Below are 15,000 nucleotides of genomic sequence, written 5' to 3'. Positions count from 1 at the left end.
GGGGGTGCCGTATTGAGTAATGTGATTGGCTGTGCTGGTTTAGGGGTGCAGTATTGAGTAATGTGATTGGCTGTGCTGGTTTAGGGGTGCCGTATTGAGTAATGTGATTGGCTGTGCTGGTTTAGGGGTGTCGTATTGAGTAATGTGATTGGCTGTGCTGGTTTAGGGGTGCAGTATTGAGTAATGTGATTGGCTGTGCTGGTTTAGGGGAGGCTCTGCAGCCAGAGGGACCCCAGGAGCCCAAAGAGCAGAAGAGCCTGGAGGCCAAAGACCCCGGAGCAGAGGACAAGATGGAGGGTGAGAGTGAGAGTGTCTTACTTTCTCCATGAAATGGCCACTTAATAATATGAATAAAATAGTTAACTTAATGAGTAAATAATGTGTGCTAGTGTCCACATTGGCGTATAGGCCTATACTGTTTAATATGCATTGGCTAAATTCAGTCAGACTCTTGTAGTTACTAGATGGGTTTTGCAGCTGATACTTGATACGTGACATGCATTCAAGACGGCGAACATTAGCAAACCTTCACCAACATTCAAAGATTTTTCTGTTCACCACAAACGTTAGCTAACAAGTAGGGTGAACTTTGTATCAGTACCTATTTGCAGCAAACACACCATTCGCCGTCTTGAACACACGTCAGGTCAGAGGATCTCTCCTTTACAGCAGTCTGCATTTTCTCCTCCTTGCCTCTCTCCTTCCTTCCTTCCTTCCTTCCCTCCTATTCTGTCTCCTTCCATTCCTCCCTCACTCTCTCTCTCTCTGGTGCTCTCCCTCTCTCTCTCCCTCTCTCTTTCCCTCTCTCTTTCTCTCTCTCTGGCGCTCTCTCCCTCTCCCTCTCTCCCTCTCTCTCTCTCTCTCTCTCTCTCTCTCTCTCTCTTTCTCTCTCTCGCTCTCCCTCTCTGTCTCTCTCTCCGGTGCTCTCTCCCTCTCTCCCTCTCTCTCCCTCTCTCTCCCTCTCTCCCTCTCTCTCCCTCTCCCTCTCTCTCCCTCTCTCCCTCTCTCCCTCTCTCTCTCTCTCTCTCTCTCTCTCTCCGGTGCTCTCTCCTCTCCTGCCTGCTTTGCGCCTGTGCTGCAGTGATTAAAAAGCTGGTGGCAGGTAATCTCTCTCTCTCTTACCATATCCCCAATGTTATATCCCCAGTGTAATATCCCCAGTGTAATATCCCCAGTGTAATATCCCCAGTGTAATATCCCCAGTGTAACATCCCCGGTGTAATATCCCCAATGTTATATCTCCAGTGTAATATCCCCAGTGTAATATCTCCAGTGTAATATCCCCAATGTTATATCTCCAGTGTAATATCCCCAGTGTAATATCCCCAGTGTAATATCCCCAATGTTATATCTCCAGTGTAATATCCCCAGTGTAATATCCCCAGTGTAATATCCCCAATGTTATATCTCCAGTGTAATATCCCCAATGTTATATCTCCAGTGTAATATCCCCAGTGTAATATCTCCAGTGTAATATCCCCAATGTTATATCTCCAGTGTAATATCCCCAGTGTAATATCCCCGGTGTAATATCCCCGGTGTAACATCCCCGGTGTAATATCCCCAATGTTATATCTCCAGTGTAATATCCCCAGTGTAATATCCCCAGTGTAATATCCCCAGTGTAATATCCCCAATGTTATATCTCCAGTGTAATATCCCCAGTGTAATATCCCCAGTGTAATATCCCCAATGTTATATCTCCAGTGTAATATATCTAGTGTAACATCCCCGGTGTAACATCCCCGGTGTAACATCCCCGGTGTAACATCCCCGGTGTAATATCTCCAGTGTAATATCTCCAGTGTAATATCCCCAGTGTAATATCCCCAGTGTAATATCCCCAGTGTAATATCTCCAGTGTAATATCTCCGGTGTAACATCCCCGGTGTAACATCCCCGGTGTAACATCCCCGGTGTAACATCCCCAGTGTAATATCTCCAGTGTAATATCTCCAGTGTAATATCCCCAGTGTAATATCCCCAGTGTAATACCCAGGGAGTAATGCACTGTGTGTGTGTGTGTGTGTGTGTGTGTGTGTGTGGGCTCAGAGGGGCAGCTGGATCATGCAGTCCTGCTCCAGGTGATTAAGGAGCAGCAGGAGCAGCAGAAGAGGCTCCTGGATCAGCAGGAGAAGCTGCTCGCCGTCATCCAGGAGCAGCACAAGGAGATCCATCAGGACCAGCACCCTGCAGGTACGCCTATGATACACACACAGACACACTACACACTACACACTACACACTACACACTACACACACTACACACACTACACACACTACACACACTACACACACACACACTACACACTACACACTACACACACAACACACAACACACAACACACAACACACAACACACAACACACAACACACAACACACAACACACAACACACTGTGTTTGGTGCGGATGTGACTCTGTTCTGTGCTGGTTCCTCAGATGTGGCCCCGGAGGCAGTGGGGCCGGTAGAGAAGGGGCCCCCGGAGCCCTTGGGCGGGGCAGTTGGGGGCCAGGGCCAGGAGGGGGCGCCCCAAAACCCTGCTGTCGCTGAACCCCAGAAACCTGCGAAGGAGATCGATGCCCATCCTGGAGGGAGGGGCCCAGGGGAGGGGCCGCAGAAGGGGGTGGAGCCTGTCGCCGTCTCCAAAGATTTCGGTCAGCGTACCAAGGACGGCAAGGAAGGAGTGGCCGTGCTGAAGCAGGATGTGGGCGTGGTGAAGCAGGATGTGAGCATGGTGAAGCAGGATGTGGGTGTGGCCAATCAGGATGTGGCAGAGAAATCTGCAGCCAATGAGGTGATTGACAAACCGGCTGCAGCCAATGAGGAAAAGAACGGAGTGGGGGCCGGCCCGCCTCCTTATAAGGATGGGGATAACCCTCCCCCTGAGAAGGAGGTGCATGCTGGGAAGGCGGTGGAACATGTCGTGGTGAAGGAGCCTGATCACATCCCTGAACAGCCTGCTGGGAAATGTGAGTCTGAGTAATGTGATTGGCTGTACTGGTTTAGGGGTGCAGTATTGAGTAATGTGATTGGCTGCACTGGTTTAGGGGTGCAGTATAGAGTAATGTGATTGGCTGTGCTGGTTTAGGGGACCCAGGATCAGAAGAGCAGAAGAGCCTGGAGGCCAAAGACCCTGGAGCAGACAAGATGGAGGGTGAGTGTGTGAGAGTGAATGTGTTGCCTTTTGTATATATATATTTTCCCGTATTCTCACTGTATATATTTATTTACTCAATTTCACATTTTGTCACTTTTTGCATCTGACGTGGATTGTGTGTAATTATAGCTTCTAAACTAGTATTACTATATCCCCAGTGTAATATCCCCAGTGTAATATCCATCCTCCATCCATTTTCACCCGCTTATCCGGAGTCGTGTCGCGGTGGTAGTAGGCTAAGACGGGTATTTCAGGCGTCCCTCTCCCCAGCAACGCATTCCAGCTTCTCCTGGGGGATCCCGAGGCGTTCCCAGATATATAATCTCTCCAGCGGGTTCTGGGTCTACCTCTGGGTCTCTGAACGAGGCCGGGAGGCATCCTGATCGGATCCCCGAACCACCTCAATTGGGTCCTTTCGACGCAAAGGAGGTGGCCTCCGCCAGACGTTCCCAGTTCACCCTCACTACACATTTGGGTTTACCGGGTCTGTCCGGCAGCCTCCCCGGCCACTTGATCCAACTTACCACCTGGTGGTGATCAGTTGACAGCTCTGCTCCTTTCTTCACCCGAGTGTCCAAGACATATGGCTGCAGGTCTGATGATACGACCACAAAGTCGATCATCGATCTTTGGCCTAAGGTGCTCTGGTACCAAGTACACTTATGAGCTACCCTATGCTAGAACATGGTGTTCGTTATGGACAATCCAAGACCAGCACAGACATCCAATAACAAGACACCACTCGGGTTAAGATCAGACAGGCCATTCCTCCCAATCACCCCCTTCCACGTTTCTCCATTGTTGCCCACGTGAGCATTGAAGTCGCCCAGCAGAACTATGGAGTCTCCGGGTGGCACCCTTTCCAGGATGCCGCCCAGTGACTCCCAAGAAGGCCAGATACTCTGAACTGCCGTTTGGTGCATAAGCACAAACGACGGTCAGAGCTTTCCCCCCAGCGCCACGTAGTCGCAGAGAGGCGACCCTCTCGTTCCCCGGGTGGAACTCCAACACAGTGGTACTGAGCCGGTGGCTTGTGAGTATCCCCACACCCGCCCGGCGCCTCTCACCCTGAGCAACTCCAGAAAAGAACAGAGTCCAGCCCCTCTCCAGGAGTTTGGTTCTGGAACCAGTGCTGTGCGTGGAGGTGAGCCCAACTATATCTAGTTGGTACCGCTCTGCCTCCCGCACTAGCTCCGGTTCCTGCCCCACCAGAGAGGTGATGTTCCACATCCCCTGAACCAGTCTGCGACGCCGAGGATCAGCATGCCCGGATCCCCGCCTTTGCCCACTGCCCGTTGGGCAAAGCACCCGACTCCGATGCCGACCCCTGCAGGTGGTGAGCCCACAGGGCGGCGACCCCACGTGACCAATTCGGGCTGTGCCCGGCCGGGCCCCATAGGATAAGGCCCGGCCACCAGAAGCTCCCCTCCCGGGTCTGGCTCCAGAAAGGGGCCCTGGTTTCCCTTTTCCGAGCGAGGTAGCTTGGTAATTGTGCGGCCGTCTTTTAATCACTCTTAGTCTGGCCCCTCCCCCTCCCCCGCACAGGTAGCTGCCGAAGTAGGATGCTGTTCCCAAATCCCATCCATACAGCGACCATCTTGCCTGTGCCGCCTCTGTGCAAGGCTTGAGCTAGAGGCTACCAGTCTTCATCCACGACCTGCCCCCACCGCTCTGCCTAGTCGCCAGAGGACCTTACAGTGGAAGTGATAGCTTGCGCAAAAGAATGGATTTAACATGAAGGAGGGGTGCGCAGTCCCTGTCTCCACAACTTGGCTCCACATTTCCAATATTCCGGTGGCATGAGGAGACTCAAGACGACCTTCTGGAAGGTGAAGTTGCAGGGGGCTGCCAGGTCTCAGTTTGTCCATCCTGCCTTTCGTGTGCTCCCGGACACAGATTTTTTCTTTTGGGGTTAACTCCTATAGCCATACACCCTCCCGGGTTAACCCACATGGCAGTGGGGCAGTGGCTGGTGGGTGCCAGGGCGTGTCCACATGGCTGTGGGCCTGTACACCTCACCTCTGGGGCCCACTGCTGCTCCGAGATCCCCTACCAATTCAGCCTGGAGTCACGAGACTGCCAGTTACCGTGTGCTGCCACGAGGAGGCATGGTAGGAGTCTTGGTGCAGGAGAGGCTATGTACTGGCCTCGGAAGACTTACGCACTCGGCTTCCTTTACCCAAGGCTGGGTTGGCCAGCGGCAGGGGCTAAGGGAGGGGGGTCACATGCATCCCTACATGCAACGGCTCACTAGCATGCTGCACTAGACGCATCACAGCACCCTGTGATATTATTAATTACCACACACACCTATGATACACACACACACACACACACTACACACTACACACACAACATTCAGTATAATAGTATAATAGTATAATGTAATATCCATCCGTCCATCCATCCATTTTCAACCGCTTATCCGGAGTCGGGTCGCAGTGGCAGTAGGCTAAGCTGGGTAGCCTTATATATGCCATAGACTGTAATGGCACTTATATAGATGTTGTTTTTTGTCGATCTAGTTGAGACTTGTCGATCTCACGCTCCCTTCTACCCTCACTCATGAACAAGACCCTGAGATACTTGAACTCCTTCACTTGGGGCAATGGCTCGTTCCCAACCCGGAGGGAGCAATCCACCGTTTTCCGGCAGAGAACCATGGCCTCGGACTTGGAGGTGCTGACTCTCATCCCGGCCGCTTCACACTCGGCTGCAAACCGCTCCAGTGCGTGCTGAAAGTCACGGTCCGATGAAGCCAGCAGAACCACGTTGTCCGCAAAAAGCAGAGACGCAGTTCTGAGGTCATCAAACCGGACACTCTCCTCACCTCAGCTGCGCCTTGAGATCCTGTCCATGAATATCACAAACAGGACTGGTGACAAGGGGCAACCTTGGAGGAGTCCCACACCCACTGGAAACGTGCTTGATTTTGTGCCGAGGATGCGGACACAGCTCTCACTTTGGTTATACAGGGACCGGATGGCTCGTAACAACGGCCCCGGTACACCATTCTCCCGCAGTACCCCCCACAGGGTTCCCCAGGGGACACGGTCGAAAGGCTTCTCCAAATCCACAAATCACCTGTGGACTGGATGGGCAAACTTCCATGACCCTGCCAGCAACCGTGCCAAGGTAAAGAGCTGGTCCACTGTTCCACGACCAGGACTGAAGCCACATTGGTCCTCCTGAATCCGAGGTTTGACCGTCGGTCGGAGCCTCCTTTCCCGCACCCTTGAGTAAACTTTCCCAGGGAGGCTGAGGAGTGTGATACCCCAATAATTGGAGCACACCCTCCGGTCCCCCTTCTTGAAAATGGGGACCACCACCCCGGTCTGCCACTCTGCAGGTACTGTCCGTGACCTCCACGCGACACTGAAGAGGCGTGTCAGCCAAGACAGCCCAACAATGTCCAGAGCCTTCAGCATTACCAACTTATCCAGAATGCAGCAGCACGTCTGGTCTTCAACCTTCCCAAATACTCACACGTCACCCCCCTGCTTACTTCCCTCCACTGGCTGCCTGTCATGGCTCGCATCAAATTCAAAACATTGGTGCTAGCCTTCCAAGCAGTTAAGGGGTCTTCCCCAGCTTACCTACAAAAAATCATCAGACCCTACACCCCTGCCAGACCTCTTCGTTCAGCCTCCACAGGCCGCTTGGCACCTCCCCCTCTCCGAACATCCACCTCACGGTCACGACTACTGTCTGTTCTGGCTCCACGGTGGTGGAATGAACTCCCCGTTGAGGTCAGAACTGTAGAATCTCTCCCCACCTTCAAGTGCAAACTGAAGACGCACCTCTTCAAGCAGCACCTCTCCCCATCCCTCCCTACCTCCCTGTGAACCTTAATTGTAGTCTTTCTGTGATTTACTTTGTGTATTGGTATTTTTAGTTGGCTAGGTAAGCAGTGTTTGGCTAGTTAAGTTTGGTCACTTTTGCTTTGTTGTTTATTTGTTTGTTTAAAAAAATGAAAAAATAAAATTCAAATAGGGCCCTGGTCCTTATCTTTGTTGTACAGGTAGCAGTACAACTAGGGTCTTTCAGCGCACTTATCCCTGGTTATAGGTATGCACTTTGTTGTACGTCGCTCCGGATAAGAGCGTCTGCCAAATGCCATGAATGTAATGTAATGTAATCTCAGGGCGAATCGCATCTACACCCGGCGACTTGCCGCTGAGGAGCTTTTTGATGACCTCAGCAATTTCCGTCAGGGATATAGGAGCAGATTCCCCCGAGTCTTCAGGCTCTGCCTCTTCCACAGAGGACGTGTTGTTCGGGTTCAGGAGCTCCTCGAAATGCTCTTTCCACCGCCCGACAACATCCCCAGTCCAGGTCAGCAGTTCTCCTCCCCTGCTGAAAACAGCCTGAGACAAGCCCTGCTTTCCCTTTTTGAGTCATCAGATGGTTTGCCAGATCTTCCTCGAGGCCAACCGAAAGTCCTTCTCCATAGCCTCCCCGAACTCCTCCCATACCCGGGTTTTTGCTTCAGCGACTGCCGAAGCCGCAGCCCTTCTGGCCACCCGGTACCTGTCTGCTGCTTCAGGGGATCCCCGGGCCAGCCAAGCCTGAAAGGCCTCCCTCTTCAGTTTGTCGGCCTCCCTCACCCTCCCACCCCGACAGGCACCCGACACCGCCACGTAGTCGCAGAGAGGCGACCCTCTCGTTCCCCAGGTGGAACTTCAACACAGTGGCACTCAGCCGGTGGCTTGTGAGTATCCCCACACCCGCCCGGTGCCTCTCACCCTGAGCAACTCCAGAAAAGAACAGAGTCCAGCCCCTCTCCAGGAGTTTGGTTCTGGAACCAGTGCTGTGCGTGGAGGTGAGCCCAACTATATCTAGTTGGTACCGCTCTGCCTCCCGCACTAGCTCCGGTTCCTGCCCCACCAGAGAGGTGATGTTCCACATCCCCTGAACCAGTCTGCGACGCCGAGGATCAGCATGCCCGGATCCCCGCCTTTGCCTACTGCCCGTTGGGCAAAGCACCCGACTCCGATGCCGACCCCTGCAGGTGGTGAGCCCACAGGGCGGCGGCCCCACGTGACCAATTTGGGCTGTGCCCAGCCGGGCCCCATAGGATAAGGCCCAGCCACCAGAAGCTCCCCTCCCGGGTCTGGCTCCAGAAAGGGGCCCTGGTTTCCCTTTTCCGGGCGAGGTAGCTTGGTATTTGTGCGGCCGTGTCATGGAGTCTTTGAATCGCTTAGTCTGGCCCCTCCCCTGGGACCAATTTGCCTTGGGAGACCCTACTGGGGGCTAATGCTAATGCCCCCGACAACATAGCTCCCAGGATCACTGGGACACACAAACCCCTCCACCACGTTAAGGTGGCGATTCCTTGGAGAGGCCCAGTGTAATATCCCCAGTGTAATATCTCCAGTGTAATACCCAGGTAGTAACGCTCAGTGTATGTGTGTGTGTGTGTGTGTAGACTCAGAGGGGCAGCTGGATCATGCAGTCCTGCTCCAGGTGATTAAGGGGCAGCAGGAGCAGCAGAAGAGGCTCCTGGATCAGCAGGAGAAGCTGCTTGCCGTCATCCAGGAGCAGCACAATGAGATCCATCAGGACCAGCACCCTGCAGGTACGCCTATGATACACACACACACACACACACACACACACACACACACACACACTACAAACACACACACACACACACACTACACACTACACGCACCACACACACAGTGTTTGGAGCGGATGTCACACACACACACACACACACTACACACTGTGTTTGGTGCAGATGTGACTCTGTTCTGTGCTGGTTCCTCAGATGTGGCCCCGGAGGCAGTGGGGCCAGTAGAGAAGGGGCCCCTGGAGCCCTTGGGCGGGGCAGTGGGGGGCCAGGGCCAGGAGGAGGCGCCCCAAAACCCTGCTGTCGCTGAACCCCAGAGACCTGCGAAGGAGATCAATGCCCATCCTGGAGGGAGGGGCCCAGGGGAGGGGCCGCAGAAGGGGGCTCAGCTCCTGGAGGGGGCGCTCGTGCGCAGCCGGCAGATCAAGCAGGCTCCTGAGAGTGAGAGATAACCCCCCCCAGGACAGATAACCCCCCCCAGGACCTGCACACAGACACACCACCATGTTACCCTGACTCTCTCTGATGTCATTTACATTTCATCCAATCGCAGCGTCTCAGCGCCCCATGTACTCAGTGGGGCGGGAATTAAGCCAGTGAGGCAAAAGCGGACCAATCGGAGGACATCCCCCTTCACCCCTGACCCTGAACCCCCAAATACCCACAATCCCGTGCATTCAAGCTGGTTCTGTGCACCCCCATATTCCTGTGCTGCCCCATGACACCCTGTCTTGTCACCCTGCTCTGCAACTGGGTCCTCTCTCTCTCTCTCTCTCTCTCTCTCTCTCTCCCTCCCTCCCTCTCTCACTCTCTCCCTCCCTCTCCCTCTCTCCCTCCCTCTCTCACTCTCTCCCTCCCTCCCTCCCTCCCTCTCCCTCTCCCTCCCTCCCCCTCTCCCTCCCTCCCTCCCTCTCCCTCCCTCCCTCCCTCTCCCTCACTCTCTCTCCCTGCTGTAAAGCACACAATGAACTGTCGAAGCAGCCGCACACAAGCGTGTATAACAGTACCTCACCCACCCATGTCCTGTAGCTGGGCCTGGTAGTCAAACCCTCAGGTCTCCAATTGCTCTTGGACAGGCCTTTCTGAAGTGCCCTTTGACCCGACTGTGTCTTTGGACCTGACGGGGCCTGTGTTCGCCATTCCTGCTGCGGGAAGGCGTATCTCTCCCTGTTGGGTCCGCTCGGATGGGACACAGTGGGAATGTTGTCATTCTGGGAATGTGCTCCTGTCCCTGATCTCCGGAACGTCACCGTGTCTCCCTACACGGCCCTGATTGGCTGGTGTGGACATAGCGTTTCCCAATGTAATGTTAATAATGCATTCTTTTCCTCAGTGTGTTTCAAAACATTCCTGAATATATATAGAAATATACTGTGTTTGTGTTTGTGTGTGTGTGTGTGTGCATAGTTTATGCATTTGGGGGTAGTCTGTGCTTCCGGGTGCATCTTTGAAGAAGTTTTGCTTCAGCTTCTGTTCCTAGGAAAGAAGGCCACAGGTCGAGCCCCTGGAACCGTGGACACGTTCTTTAGGAACAGGGTTCTGTCCCGTAGCATTCCCACATTGTGCCGATCTCTTCCCAAAGTCTGTGTTCCTCAGTGCCTTTAGCGTGTTTCCTGCGCTCGTTCCAAACACCGCTGCCGCGTGACTCATCCTGGAACTGCAGCGAAGCACGCTTATACAGTAGAACATTTTTTTATTTGAGTTATGATTTTATGGGACCTAAGTGACCATTATTTTCTCCTGAATTTGTAATTCCTGAAACCATAGAGTACCATTTTTTACCTTATTTCTTTGGCAATACGCAAAAACTTGCCGACATGTTAGGAGAGAGAGAAAACATCAGCGGAGTGTGTGTCAGTCTCAAGTGTGTCAGAATGAGCAGCTGCAGCGTGTGTGTGTGTGTGTGTGTGTGTATAAAGGGTCCTGTGGTACCTCATGCAGTGTGTGTGTGTGAGAGTGAGTGTGAATGAGTGTGTAACGGGTCCTGTGGTACCTCATGCAGAGTGCGAGTGCGAGTGCGTGAGCGTGAGCGAGAGCGAGAGCGAGAGCGAGAGCGAGAGCGAGAGCGAGAGCGAGAGCGAGAGCGAGAGCGAGAGCGAGAGCGAGAGCGAGAGCGAGAGCGTGAGCGTGAGCGTGAGCGTGAGCGTGAGCGTGAGCGTGAGCGTGAGCGTGAGCGTGAGCGTGAGCGTGAGCGTGAGCGAGCTCATTGTACACACTGTAGAATCAGCCGTCCCTGCCGTCTTCAGCCTCCCTCTGACGTCCCTCTGTGTGATGAATGTTTCTTTCTTTCCGAGAACATGGTAACGTGTCAATTACAATGTTAATTAAACCGAATTGGGAAAAGTGTGGTTGTTGGTTTGGTTTTTGTACTTTTCCCACAAAGCATTAATAATGTAACATTGATTGCTTGAAGGCGATTTTCCCCGAATGACCAACCTTGGCTTTTTAATTGGATTCACACAAACGCACACGCGCACACACGTTCTGGAGAATAACAAGCTTAGAAATACAAGGTTAACCCTCAATATTGTTTTGAGCCTCTATTAAAACCCAACTAAATTCTCAACCAAAGTCAAAAGCCCTTTTGGGTAGAGCCACTTCAGACTGGGCTTACAACTGAAAGGGTTAAATCCCTGCAGGTCACATGATCAAGACAAACTTGGGCCAATAATTATGAGGCTGTTTTCTGTTCCCACTTCTGCATTGTCCAGTTTACTGCAGTCACATTCATAAAACCAGTTCATCCAAACTGCACCTTTAACCATCTAAACCAGCACATTCATAAAACCAGTTTTGCACCTTTAACCATCTAAACCAGTGCTCTCAAACTCCGTGCCATGGAGGGATGTGTGTATGCTGGCTTTATTCCAGCCTCAACTCTTTATGTCATTAGTTCAGTTATTTGCTGAATATGTATGTTTGCACATTAAAGTGAAATGTGTGGTCTAAATAACAACTGTTGCTTTTATTCTGTGCTTTAATGCAGTTAAATGCATATGGCTGAATGAGTAATTGGAATCAGTTAAGGCAGCATTAATTGGAATAAAGACATGGCTCACAGCACTGAGATTCAGGCCAATGCCCAAAAGACCCTTTCTCTGTGTACGCCCGATCCGTCATGCCCCAAGTCCTCCGAACACCGCGGGCCGTTGGCTTAGATCTCAGTTCCCAAAATACTACACAGGCTTTCAAAGTGTATTGCCTCAGTCTCCTAAAATAGGAGGAGACGAAGATGTCCGTTTCCACAGTGGAGGTCCGCTTCCCACAGCGGAGGTCTACTTCCCACCTTTCTTCACCTACAAGAGAGAGAAACCATGACAAGCTGTCACAATGAGGGTGGGCCTCAGCGGGGATTATCGCCACATACAGAGATTCTGATTATTCTACAAGGGTTCAGGTTTTTATCTCTGATCACTCTCGCACTTAGGACTGTACTTCCCTCTAGGGTTGTCAGCCCACTTGTACCTGGCTATGGGTATGCACTTTGCGCTTTTATTGTACGTCGCTCTGCATAAGTGTATCGGCCAAATGACTAATGTAGACCCTGAGTACCCCAGGTCCAGGACTAGAGAGCACGGTTTGAAGAAGGCGTGTCGCTCTCCTTACGGCCACCAGGGGGCAGGGTTGTAGCAGTGTTTCCTCAGCAACACATGGGAATTGATAAACAGTAGAATTGACCACCAAATTGGGAGAAAAGTGGGGAAAATCAGAAACTAAGTTAAAAAAAGAAAAAAGCCAGTTAATCATTGATTGCATGTGCAACATAACTGTACAACTTATATTTTAGTTGTACACAGAAAAAAGTAAATTAGGCAAGGCACTGAAAACAGGAGCACATAAATACAGTTTTAAACAGTCAACATTGTCCATAACAATAAACACCTTTCATCTAAAAGAGAACATAAACAGCGAATATCAAACATTAACGTTTGGGTTTGTCAATCAGCTGCTATGTAGCGAGTTGAAGGCGACCATCTCAATGTGGACACAATCTGATACAACTGATAGCCTACAAATGTGCCGTGTTCAGAATCGCAGACTTAACATACTACTGAAAATCAGCCGGAAATTGAGTACGAGTAGGATGCGGTTTGGTGTGTGTGTGTGTGTGGGGCTTTATGAGGAAACGTCGCATCGTTAGCAGCACACCGGGACACTGACCGCGGTCGCAAAACACCTCTTCAGAGCGGTGAACTCCGCGGCGCAGAGGTCCCGCTGCAGCTCCTGCTTGCTCTTGGTCGTGGCTGAGACACACTTCCCGTACGCCGCCGCCTGGGCCAAAATATCAGGACAACCCTGGTGTAAAATCCAGCTATGACCAGCTTAAAACACAGCTACCATCTGCTTCAAAACACAGCTTGAGCTGTTATTTCAGCAGGCTAACTTGCACACTACTGTTGAATAACCAGCGAAGCAGCTGGTTTACCGTTAGCCCGACATCAAACACACACCTCCGAGCCGCACTGCGCGAGCAGCTCCGGGAAGCGCCGCATTCTCTCGCGACTGCGAGTCCAAACGTTGGTCGCCGACATTTCCGTAAAATGGATGAACACACCGATTCAGACGACTTCACCCCGCTCCTCGGAGAGCGCCATATTGTTGACCCTCAACAGTACCGGGGCCCTGCCTTCAAATATAATACAACGCCTTTGGTTGCGTAAGAACTACGTCGATCTAAGAGCGGAAATGTCCACCCCGTGATCTGATTCGCAGGTTTAATTAGTTCCGTAAAGTGAGCCAATGAACACATAGACGGGTCTGCACTTTAATGTCTGGTTGGGCAGCTGTCAAATCAATCCCCGCCCCTCCTTAGCGCGTCACACCAGCTGGTCCTGAGAATGCAGCATCATGGCGACGCTCATGGAGCGCCTGGCTTTTCTTCAAAAAGTAGGTTTGGGATAATCTAATGTCATGACTGCCGTTTAACCCCATGTATTGTAAAGTACTGTTTTCACATTGGTATTTATATACGGGCACACGAAGTTTGTCCTGCTCCATGTTTTAGTTGCTAATAGAAACAAAATTGGTCCATCTCCCCGTTCGTCCTCTGTCCGGATAGAACGTGTTTTACCCCGACACCCTAATAAACGTACACATTCTGTCATAACCAGTCAGTGTGAACGGGTTTTCCCCATATGAACGCACTAGCTAGGTACAGTCTGCCCGTATGCTCATTGAGTGTACAGTTCGTTGTTTTCCAGTATACTAATTAGCGTAGGTAAACATGAACTGCTTTAGCCATTAGCATGATTAAAGTTAGCGAAGCCTATGGTTGCCTTTGGTTACCAGGATCTTGTTCTGTAAAGTAGCGGGTCAATTATTATTATTATTATTATATATTTTTTAAAGCTAACTGCCATTATTAAGTTCCTTTTACATAACGAGTCTGTTCTGCTCGCAGTCCTGCCAGACAGTGCAGTGTGAATTCAGTCGATGGTCCTCCAGACCTGGAGTCTTGATCGGATGTTTCCCCTAGGTACCCATCCTAATGAAGGCCACGGCGGATGACGAAACGCCCTGCCCCGGCTACCTATTTGAAGAAATCGGTAGTATCCTTTCACTGATTCGTTCGTTTAATTATGTATTTATTTCATCGATTAGGCGTGATTTGAGCTATTCTGGTCTTGAATAATGACTGGAGATTTTTTCTTAAATTTATCATATTCCATCCGTCCATGCATTATCCTAACCCGCTTTTCCTGAACAGGGTTGCAGGGGGGCTGGAGCCTGTCCCAGCATACATTGGGCGAAAGGCAGGTCGCCAGTCCATCGCAGGGCACACACACCATTCACTCACACACTCATACCTATGGGCAATTTACACTCTCCAATCAGCCTGACCTGCATGTCTTTGGACTGTGGGAGGAAACCAGAGTACCTGGAGGAAACCCATGCAAACACGGGGAGAACATGCAAACTCCACACAGAGAGGCCCCGGCCAACCGGGATTCGAACCCAGGACCTCTTTGCTGTGAGGCGGCAGTGCTACCCACTGCACCATCCGTACTGCCAAATTGATCATATTGCCTCTCATTTATCATATAGCGCCTACAAGGCAAACAACAAGGCACATTTTCTTCTGACTGAGAGTCACTCCGGATAATTGTTAAATGCCTAAGACTTAGACTACATCCACATGTAATGCGGTTCTCTTCCCTGAATGGGCAAGTGGGAATCTTAAGAGTGTCCAGTTCCTGGTCTCATTCTGTACTAAGATAAATGACTTTCAGGGGTTTAGCCGTGAAGATGTTGCGCACAGGTGTGC

General features: G+C 51.4%; 3 protein-coding genes across 6 annotated transcripts in view; 2 read left to right on the top strand and 1 right to left on the bottom strand.

Moving 5' to 3' along the window:
• slc38a10 (solute carrier family 38 member 10) overlaps nucleotides 1-11,078 on the top strand; it is a 32,313-nt gene extending 21,235 nt beyond the window's left edge. For 3 of the 4 annotated variants that reach the window (XM_061225169.1, XM_061225153.1, XM_061225145.1), the window contains 7 exons: nucleotides 208-297; nucleotides 1,082-1,102; nucleotides 2,053-2,196; nucleotides 2,442-2,972; nucleotides 3,092-3,157; nucleotides 8,589-8,738; nucleotides 8,934-11,078. In XM_061225169.1, coding sequence (XP_061081153.1) covers nucleotides 208-297; nucleotides 1,082-1,102; nucleotides 2,053-2,196; nucleotides 2,442-2,972; nucleotides 3,092-3,157; nucleotides 8,589-8,738; nucleotides 8,934-9,187 — 1,256 coding nt within the window. In that variant the 3' untranslated portion in view covers nucleotides 9,188-11,078. The remainder of the gene's footprint in view (nucleotides 1-207; nucleotides 298-1,081; nucleotides 1,103-2,052; nucleotides 2,197-2,441; nucleotides 2,973-3,091; nucleotides 3,158-8,588; nucleotides 8,739-8,933) is intronic. The other variant, XM_061225161.1, reaches the window with a different exon arrangement.
• Nucleotides 11,079-11,229: 151 nt separating this feature from the next.
• Nucleotides 11,230-13,366, bottom strand: ndufaf8 (NADH:ubiquinone oxidoreductase complex assembly factor 8). The gene is made up of 3 exons (XM_061225180.1): nucleotides 13,187-13,366; nucleotides 12,897-13,007; nucleotides 11,230-12,031 (listed from the first exon to the last, which is right to left on the bottom strand). The coding sequence occupies exons 1-3, from the start codon at nucleotides 13,265-13,267 to the stop codon at nucleotides 12,011-12,013; spliced, it is 213 nt and encodes a 70-aa protein (XP_061081164.1). The 5' UTR covers nucleotides 13,268-13,366; the 3' UTR covers nucleotides 11,230-12,010.
• A 174-nt stretch (nucleotides 13,367-13,540) lies between these two features.
• tepsin (TEPSIN adaptor related protein complex 4 accessory protein) overlaps nucleotides 13,541-15,000 on the top strand; it is a 16,178-nt gene continuing 14,718 nt past the window's right edge. The window contains exons 1-2 of the mRNA XM_061233087.1: nucleotides 13,541-13,622; nucleotides 14,212-14,284. Of these exons, the coding sequence (XP_061089071.1) occupies nucleotides 13,584-13,622; nucleotides 14,212-14,284 (112 nt within the window). The 5' untranslated portion in view covers nucleotides 13,541-13,583. The remainder of the gene's footprint in view (nucleotides 13,623-14,211; nucleotides 14,285-15,000) is intronic.

Source organism: Conger conger, chromosome 2, assembly GCF_963514075.1.
Source record: "Conger conger chromosome 2, fConCon1.1, whole genome shotgun sequence".
In the NCBI taxonomy this organism is placed as follows: Eukaryota; Metazoa; Chordata; class Actinopteri; order Anguilliformes; family Congridae; genus Conger; species Conger conger.
Note: the sequence above shows the minus strand (reverse complement) of the source record. Positions and strands in the feature narration are given on the sequence as shown.